At 35.7% G+C, this 10,389-nt stretch overlaps 1 protein-coding gene across 1 annotated transcript; it reads right to left on the reverse strand.

Annotated features, from left to right (window-relative positions):
• Positions 1-295: 295 nt before the first annotated feature.
• Positions 296-3,663, reverse strand: LOC145820438 (uncharacterized). The gene is made up of 3 exons (XM_082916046.1): positions 1,888-3,663; positions 555-1,782; positions 296-393 (listed from the first exon to the last, which is right to left on the reverse strand). The coding sequence occupies exons 1-3, from the start codon at positions 3,661-3,663 to the stop codon at positions 296-298; spliced, it is 3,102 nt and encodes a 1,033-aa protein (XP_082772172.1).
• Positions 3,664-10,389: the final 6,726 nt, after the last annotated feature.

Consider the following 10,389-nt stretch of genomic DNA (forward strand, 5'->3'; position numbering starts at 1 on the left):
AAATAACAGCCGTTAGATTTGGTGGATAGAAACTCAAACGATGTGTCAATTTGGTCCATGTAATTTATACGATGTGTCAAGAAAAGAAAAGAATGTAATTTCTCTCACTCTTGTTTAGATAAATAAGAAAGAATAGAAAAGAAAAGAAAAGATATTAGTTTATCTGTTTGATTAGGCTACATAAAATAAAGGTTAATTATGTAAATGGTCCTTATAGTTTACACGATATATTAATTTAGTCCTTATTGTTTTAATTTGCATGATTTTGCCCTTTAATTTAACGTATTGTGTCATATTAATCTAATAAATAACTGTCATTAGATTTGGTGGACGGAAACTCAAATGATGTGTCAATTTGATCCCTGTAATTTACACGGTGTGTCAATTTAGTCCCTGTCAAAATTGAGCAAATTAAAACAATAGGGACCAAATTGACACATTGTGTAAACTATAAAAACCAAATTAACTTATCGTTTAAGCGCGTGACAATTTTTTTTTTTTTTTTTGAGAGGAAAGGCGAAAATAGGAATACTAGCACAAGGCTAAGGCCTTACATAAGCCAACTGGGGGGTTGATCACCCAATTGGAAGGAAGAACTCCATTTAAAAAGGCCCTCGCTGTCCAATGAGCAGCACTATTAGCCTCTCGAGGAGTCCATAAACAGGAAAGATTACACTGTTTAGCTATGATTCTAATATCCCTGATGATAGGAGCACACTCCCATGGAGGATCATCTTCAGACACACACAAGCAAATCATAGATTTGTTATCCCCAGCAATTTCCACCTGAGAGAGATTCAACGACCTAGCCATAAGGCATGCCCATTGAATTGCCAACGCCTCACCCTGCAAAATTGAGCCTACATCCTCAAAGCGAGCTGCTCCTTCCACTACCGTGCCACTGCTGTTACGGAAAATCACCGCCACTGAAGCTCTGGAGGTTCCAGGCCTGAGTGCAACATCACTGTTTTCTTTGAAGCTGCCTTGCCGTGGAGGAATCCACACTCGATCCGGAGTTCGATGGGAATTCAGCCGAGAGGGAGTAGAATAAGAGGCCTGTAGTACCGAAGCATATTCACATGAGTCCTTGGCTGCGCGAAATATGACAGAGAGAGGGTCGATGGGCTGCTGGTTGAAAACCATGTCATTCCGACACTTCCATATATGCCAAGCCAACCATATTACCTGACAAAAATAATCCACTCTCTCAGACTGAATTGAGATATTCTGATACACTTCACAAGTCCATCTTTGAATCGAAACAATAGGACTCAGATTTGTCACAATGCCCAAGCTACTCCCAAACCACATCGCCCGCGTCCATTCGCAACCGCAAATCAAATGCTCCATTGTTTCAGTTTCCCGATTGCAGATAGGACATAACTCATCCCGAGCACAATGACGTCGGAAAAGGTTAGCTTTGGAAGCCAACAGATTGTTACACACCCGCCACCAGAAGTTCCGGAGCTTTGGAAGTATTGGAAGGGCCCACAAGAATTTCCAGACTTGCTCGGGCATCTGAAATGAGGATGATGGTCGAGGTTCGGATTGGTGCACTGATTCCGTGACTGCCACTCGGTATCCAGACTTAACTGAGTAGAGTCCTTTCGGATCATGATACCAAATGAGACGATCATCTTGAGGCTCAGTCGCAATTGGAATCAAACAAATTTTATCAACCTCATCCTTGGAGATCACACTCTGCAGCACATTTACATTCCAGCAGTTGGTATTGTGGTTAATTGCCTCACTCACTTTCATTAGCTGACATCCCAAAGGTTTCTGAGATTTGACACAGAAGTTTGGAGAGAAAGTTACCCATTTATCATTCTAGAAATTAATGGATTTCCCATTAAACACTTGCCATCTGACCCCTCTCTTTAACACCTCTTGACCCTCCAGAAGACTGGTCCACGCCCATGATGCCCGCGGACCTTTTCTGGCAGTCCAAAAATTTGACTGAGGGTAATACCGACCCTTGAAGATTTGAGCACAGAAGGAGTTAGGAAACCGATTGAGCCGCCACCCTTGACGAGCTAACAGAGCTCTATTAAAAGAGTGGAAATCGCAGAAACCCATTCCGCCTTGGGGTTTAGGCAATGTTAGTTTGTCCCACGCTGCCCAATGAATACCTTTGTTGTCAGAGTCACCTTTCCACCAATAATTGCTCAAGAGTGCATTCAATTCAGAGCACAAATTCTTGGGGAGTAAAAAGCAAGACATTGCATAGGAGGGAATTGCCTGGGCGACCGATTTAAGAAGAATTTCCCGTCCCGCTTGGGACAAAAGTTTAAGCTTCCAACCTTGAAGTTTATCGCGCACTCTTTCCACAATGTAATTATATGTGGCCCATTTGGATCTCCCCCAGAAAGTTGGCAGACCCAAATATCTGGATCCCAGATTAGCAGGGGCAATGCGCAGAAGATCGGAAATTTGCCGTTTACATCCTTCACTGGTGTTAGTGGAAAATTGAAGGCCTGATTTATCGAAGTTAAGTTGCTGGCCCGAAGCTTGGCCGTACATAGCCAAAACTCGTAGGATTTCATGACAGTGAGCCACATTCGCTTTGAAAAATAAAAGAGCGTCATCGGCAAAGAAGAGGTGTGAAAGCACTGGGCACCCACAACTGATCTTAATGCCTGAGAACCTACCTGCTGCCATACTTTTTTGAAGTAGTTTGGATAGCACCTCAATCACCAGTAAGAATAGATAAGGAGAGAGAGGGTCCCCTTGTCGAATGCCCCTAGAAGGTATAAAGGTCGTTCGCACAGCCCCATTAACAACCACAGCGAAGGTAACTGTTGTAATACATTGCATCACCCAGTTAACCCAGATATCATGAAAGCCCATCTTACGCAGAACCGCTTCAAGAAAATCCCATTGAACCCGATCATAAGCTTTGTTAAAGTCGAGCTTCGCAGCCATGGCCGATTGGCGGCCCTGCTTGAGCAGTTTAAGATAGTGAAAGGCTTCATGGGCGACCAGTATATTGTCTTCGATCATGCGACCGGGAACAAACGCCGATTGATAAGGTGACACAATCTTTCCTAAAACTTCTTTCAAGCGATTAGCCAGAATCTTGGTAATGATTTTAAGATTAAAGTTGCATAAGCTGATAGGTCTAAATTGTGAAAGGGATTCAGGAGCTGAGACCTTCGGAATCAAAACCAAATTAGTTTGGTTCCACTCTTTTAGTAGAAATCCACCCACAGAGAAATTTCGGATTGCCTTACAGACCTCATTCCCAATTTCAGCCCAAAACCGTTGGTAGAAGAACCCCGGATACCCATCTGGTCCCGGGGCTTTGAGAGAACCCAGTTGGAACACCGCTGACTTGATTTCGTCGTCTGTTACAGCCCTGGTTAACCGAGAGTTCATCTCATTAGTGAGAACACAATCCACTCCATCTAAGGCCTCTTCCATATCCCGACTACTGACCGAAGAGAATAAATCAAGATAGTAAGAGTGCAAATGGTGGTCAATCTCCACATCGGACTCAAGCCACACCCCATTGGCATCCTTTAGGCGCACTAATTGGTTTCTCTGCCGACGTTGGTTGAGGGTGGCATGAAAGAAGGCCGAATTTCTATCGCCAAAAGATAACCAATTAACCCGAGACCTCTGATGTAGGAACATCTCCTCTCTCATCATATACAATTCCATTTCGGACTTAATAGAGGCTTGGTCCGTAATGTTTTGATATGTGGGAGCAAGGCTCTGAAGGTAATTCAACTTGAGTTTGCAAACTGCAATTTGTTTCTTGTTATTGCCAAATGCATGCCGACTCCAAGATAAAAGGCCATTACTACACACTTTCAATCGCTGGACCAATTGGAACATTGGAGAATTTTTTGTCCACAAAACTTAATGGCCGTTATTTATTAAACCAATATGACGCAATCCGTTAAATTAAAGGGCAGGATCGAGTAAATTAAAGCAATAAGGATTAAATTGACACATCGTATAAATTACGGAGATCATTTACATAATTTACCCTAAAATAAAACAATATCATATTATATTGCCCAATTAACATTTTACAAGTGTTAGTCTTTTTCTTTTTTCAATATCAAAAAGGATAATTTTGATATTATAACAAAATACTAGTTAATTAGTTTCTTATTTTGCCTAATCTCTTCACTTTTGAAGAGATTCAAATAAGGATTTGGAGAGAAATTTCTCCCCATTTCTTTCAATTTCACCCTATTTTTCTTTGCTTATCCAAACGATTTGTGATAGGGTGCATTATGCACCCCTGTCGGGTTCACACCATGGCCTTTCCCATAAACTAAAAGAAATGCATTTATTTTCTTCTTTTTTTAAAAAAAAAAAATCACCCAATCCAAAAGGGCTGCAAACCAGGCAAAATATATTGTAAAAACGCAAACGTGTACTTTTAAGCTTCCAAAATTTAAAAACCCATGGAGCTGACCTACGAAATACTTTCAAGTCGGACTTTAACTCAAACAAACTTATGCTCAAGGATCTGTTACTAATTTTCCTATTTAAATTTGATAATCAAGGAACAAAAACTAAAAACATCAGCCTTATATGGTTCCATTTTCAGAAGAAAAAAAAAATTCAGAATTTTTTTTTTTAGAAAAACTGAGTTAATTTGATAAAAATAAATATCAAAAAGACATTTTAAATTTTTTTAAAATTATTCATGGCCTCCCAAAAGATAAAATAATGTAAAAATGATGTTTTTTATTTTAGATATTTTAGAAATTTTTTTTTACAAGTTTCTGAAAATGAAATCAAATAATAAATTTTTGTAAATGTTTTAGATTCATAAACTATACACAAAAGTTACATGCTTGTTTCCACTTTTCAAAAAATACTTTTCAAAAAATTCTACTTTCTTATTTTTCGTATTTTTTTATTTTTACTGATTTTTTTAATATTTTAAGCATTTTTTTTACTTTTAAGACACACCTAACATAAATATACCTAAAAAGTAAAAAAATTGTAAAAAAAATATTTTAAAAATTCACTAAATACCAAAAATACAAAAAAATACAAGAATTCAATACATTTTTTATATTTTTATGCATTTATTAATTTTTTAAAATATTTTTTTACAAATTTTTTACTTTTTAGATACATCTAAGTAAGGTGCATCTAAAAAAATAAAAAAATAAAAAAGTTTAAAATTTTAAAAATATTCACTAAAAACAAAAAAAAAAAAACACACAAAAATCAAAAAAGTCAATTTTCAAAAAACTTAATGAAAAAACTCAAACCAAACACATGGATTAATACCAAATTTTCAAAATTAAAAAGAAAAATTATAAACAACCCTCTTTACAAAAAAGCAGTAATATTGAACTACAAAATAGAAGCTTAAGAATAACTGCATGAGCTTGATACCTATTTCCTTCCTTATATGTACTAAAGAACTAAAAATAAAGGGGAATTGACCAGTAAATCTCATTTTGTGGACTTGTAATCCATAAGGTCCTGAATGTTTTCTTAGTGACTGGGTGGTCCCTTAATTTGTTTGTTGATTGTTTTGCCACTGCTAGTATTATTGATTAACATTTGGTGTGGGTTTGTATGGGATAAGGTGAATGGGTGTTTGTATGTCACGCTGATCGGAAAAGCACACTAATACTTTTTTTAATTTAGTAATTGTGTAACACTCAAAACATGAGACGTGGGTTGTGACGTGAACACAAGTAATTTGACACATTTTTTTTGTTTTTTTGTTTTTTTGTTTTTTTTTTTTTGTGACGTGGGTTGTGACGTGAGCACAAGTAATTTAACCATTTTTTTTTTTTTTTTTTTTTTGACGTGGATTGTAATGTGAACACAAATTATTTGACACATTTTTTTTGTTTTTGACGTGGGTTGTGTCACGTTTCTACAACATTCTACACCGAAAATATCCCACATTCTACAACATACACACCGAATCTAAAACCGCTCTAGATCCATGAATAACCCTCACAATTGATCTACACTACGGTGGCCCGGCTAATTCATCCACAATACCCTTTACTTTGCATGAGAATGACAGCATGAAAACTGGCCATCGTCCTCGTTCTATGGTTATGTCCTGTCAAAGATCAAAGTGGATGGCCATTGACACGTTATGAGTGTCTATCTGTAAAAATAAACAGAGAGCCCAAAGACTCTTTCATCAAATTGGCAAAACACTTGTTTTTAGTAACTCAACAGTCCCCTTTCACTCTCTCTTTCCCGATATAGCAACCAACCCACACACCCCTCTCTTTCTTCTCTCTCTTCTCTTCTCTTTCCTCATTGAAAAAACAGTAATGCTAGGTATCATGAAAAGTCTTTCATGAAAATGGTCATGAAAGATTTGTGACCTTTGGATTACACTTACAATAAAGCACTACACACTAATCAAGGTAATCTAAAGATCACAAATTTTTCATGATCCTTTTCATGACAAAATTTTCATGATCTCTAACATTTCTCTTGAAAAAAAACCCTTGTTTTCATTACTCTGATCTACGGCGACGACGGTGGCGGTTTTGAAGTTGCAGAGAGAGAGAGAGAGAGAGAGGAAGAGAGAGATGGGTCGTGGAAAGATTGAGATAAAGAGGATAGAAAACCCAACAAATAGGCAAGTCACTTACTCCAAGAGAAGGAACGGTATAATCAAGAAAAAACGTATCCCACAAAATCTGCATTCAATCCCAATATACATCTGTAAAGAAAAAATAAAAGAGGGTCAAACCCGTCCACACACACGTCACATAAATTTAAAACGGGACTTGGTTATTCACAAAACATATCAAATAGGACTTGTCAATCCAAGAGAATGAATGTGGGACTAGATGGAGTAATAGATTGGTAAATAGGACTTTCTGATAATTTCTCCAAAAATAAATAAAATAAAATAGTAACAACAATATTTCTTTTAAAATTTATAATTTCTTTATCTAAAAGACCACTTCCACATAATCCTTCCCACACCATTCTATGGGAAAACGTTGATCTTGTCCACAAATTTATACTATATATAATTATAAAATGTTGTGGACTTTTTAAGTTCAATGTTTAAATCTATTTTTTTTTTAAAATCATAAGTTATTAAATTTTAAAAATATATGTGTTTTTTTTTTTATATAAAAATAATACATGTGTCTTGATACTATTGGTTCTAGAGAACCCTAGTACTTTTTGAAGTATAAGAGTGTCCCATGATAAATTATTGACTTTTGAATTATACCCTTATCAAATTTGTAACATAGCCACATGGATACTCAATAATGTATTATTTTAGAGTCATTATTTGATTATTTTGAAATATTACTCCATACTATTTATCGCTTAATACTTGTTAAATTATTTTTAAAAAACACAACAGAAAATATTAAATCTTATTATTTTAATCAATAAATATCAAATTGAAATATCACACAGCATTGTCCCAAAAGCCAAAAATAATTTCCCATTATTTTGATACAGCCTGTCCTCTCCTGCTTTGCTTATTCCAATTTATATATTTTATAATTTTATAAATAACCAAGAGACAATTTTTATTGTCGGCATAAGATTTCATAACAAGACAAAGCCAATTAACAACTTGGCATATAGACAGTGCTATCACTTGAAAATTCTAAGAGTGATCCAATGGTCAGTCAACCAAATATATAAACCAATAACAAGCTTCCATATGATAAAAATGAAAGAATTACAAAAAATAAATGTAATGATGAACAAATTCTAATAAAACTCATGGTGAGCATAGCTGTCAACACATTTATCTACCATGAAATATATAGGCAAAGAAAAGATATAAAAAAGATTCAAAGTTGCATCAGTCAAAATAAATTATCCAATTTTAATATTTTTCCGTCTTAAAATATTAGTTTCTTTTAGGAAATTTAACCTTTTTTTATAGTATAATTATTACATTTTAACAATATTAATTTTTCAAAACTACCCTTTGATAGTACAATTATTATACTTTAAAAATATGAATTTAAGAGAAGGACAAAATAAGAAATTCATATTATTTTCGTTTTTAATTTTTAAAAATAGACTTAATATTTTAAGATAATAAAAAATAAAATAAGGGGCTAATATTTTGAAACGAATGAAGTATTAATCTCTTCTTCCTACTTTAAATTTTTTATTTTTAAAACAACTCAAACATTGTACCTAGCTTTATTTTCTAGAAACGTAAACTAATTTGACAGGAGGTGAAATTGGTTTTAAGTTTCATAACATATTACCTTTAAACAATTAGAGGAAAAGGATATCAGATAAAGTAAAACAACCACTAATATCACTTTGCCACATCTATAAATAATTTAGAAATCAGAAAGATTAAATCAAGTCATCAACTAAAGCCTTGTTTGGGAACAATACATTTTAGCCACAAAATAATGCAAAAATATAACACATTCTTTCTACTTTTTGCACATCTTTTTTATAAATAAAAAAATAAAAAAATAAATTGAAAAAACTAATTTCCAAACAAAGTCGCACAAAAACATATAAATTGTTAGTAAAAACTATAATAATAAAGCACAAATAGTTTCGATTGATAGAACATACGAAGAAATACATAAAAAGAATCAAAGACAGAAACAATAGCAGAATCTGAGAAAATATAACCAGAAAGCAACTGAGGCCGGTGTGTCACACGATGTCCTTAAAATAGATTTGTCGTCTCACCGGAGATACTTGAGATTATGTAAACGCTTGTCTCCCATGATACAACAGTTGATCCGACGAACTTGAACTGTGGCGTACTCTCTCTCTCTCTCTGTCTTGAAACTGGAGCAGAACACACAAAAAATTCCCAAATGAGAGAAGTTATGGGTGAGTGGTGGATGGGATTGGATAAATACTATGGACCAAGTATGTTATGGGAAAATTGCCATACGCACACATGCAATTGTTGTTAGCTTGGATCTGATTTGTGGTCCGTGGGCTGGGCTTGGGCGCGATTCCGAGTATAGTTCCGTGGTCAATGAGTTGGGCCCAACAACCCTTATCTTTTTGCACCCAAAATGGTTGGATTTGTGACTTTTGAATTTCCCACATTTTTGTACCATTAATTGCCACAGTAACAACTAGGTTTACTACACCAGTTATTGGCCCATTGAAAGCGCTATTGAATAGGCCACTTAAGTTTGGGTAGCTCCTGCATGTAGAAAAGAGCCTTTCCCTTTTAGTCTCTACACACCAAAATTTCAGAGTTATCTTGCCTTTGTGTGTTCTGCTCCAGTTTCAAGAAAGAGAGTACGACACAATTCAAGTTCGCTAGAGCAACTCAGTGCGATGCCGCTATAGCTACTATCAACCATTGTATCCTGAGAGACAGACATCAATATAACCTCAAGTATCTCTGGTGAGGCGGCTAATCTATTTTAAGGATACTGTGTCTTTATTCCTATTGTTAATATATATGGTTAATATATATTGTATATATTTAGGTGTATTCTCTAAATATCTAGTATATTCCCTGTAAATCTAGGAGTCCTTCCATATTTGTAACTCTAGGAGTCCATACTTGATTGTAACACTCTCCTATATATAGGAGTCACTATAGCTTGATTCATATACACAATTCATAAATATATATTTCTCTTAACCATTTTAACATGGTATCAAAGTTCTAGATCCTAAAATTATAGCCCTCTTTCTTTTTTTTTTTTGCTTAGTCCCATACACAGTGGTGCTACGACATTTATTCAATCACCTAAACACTGATCGAATTGTTTCGCCATATTTTTTTTCACCCCAAATTTTTCCCCTTAGTATCAAACTGATCGGAATCTTCTTTCGATTCCAACGGCAGTGATCTCATCACCAGACAGTCCCTTGCACGCTCTCACGCACCGTTTTTGTGACCGGCGCATCAATTGCTTTCGTCATCACTCACACACGCGCTTCCACGTGTGCCCAGTCACGCCAGCTACTTAGCTGCTAACATCATCCCCTTTCCGTTCAGCACTACACGCTTGGCTTTAGCCCAACCGGGTGCATGCGTATGTACGTGTGACTTCAGCACTCGTCTACTCATGCCTCTGTGTCACAGTAACACGCTAACGTTAACCCTTGATAGGTGACGTCAGCCCTAATCGTCCAACCTTTGATTTTGCTCATTTTGTCCAATATTTAGCCTATTTTTTGGGCAGTTTACTTGTTTCCCACCTAATTTGGACCTTCTGAATCCTCTAGTGCACTCCGTTTTTTCTGATTATGCTTCTATTGCACTGTTCCTATCTGTTTACTTCCCTAACTCATCATTATGGATTATCATAATACTTCCCATCCAATCTCTATATAGTTGACGACTCCAACTACATGTTATGGGCCCAGGCCATGTCTGGTTTTCTAAAAGGGAAGAAACTTTGGTGCATTATCACTAGGGATGTGGTTCAACCCGTGAAAGAGGTTAAT

Source organism: Camellia sinensis, chromosome 1, assembly GCF_055761805.1.
Source record: "Camellia sinensis isolate YWXY chromosome 1, ASM5576180v1, whole genome shotgun sequence".
Taxonomy (NCBI): Eukaryota; Viridiplantae; Streptophyta; class Magnoliopsida; order Ericales; family Theaceae; genus Camellia; species Camellia sinensis.

Coding starts and splice junctions, on each gene's coding strand:
- LOC145820438 (XM_082916046.1), bottom strand. CDS start 3,663: ATGGAATTGTATATGATGAGAGAGGAGATGTTCCTACATCAGAGGTCT. Junction 1,783..1,887: donor GTCTTCTGGAGGGTCAAGAG/GTGTTAAAGAGA, acceptor GTCAAATCTCAG/AAACCTTTGGGATGTCAGCT. Junction 394..554: donor CAACCCCCCAGTTGGCTTAT/GTAAGGCCTTAG, acceptor CAATTTTGACAG/GGACTAAATTGACACACCGT.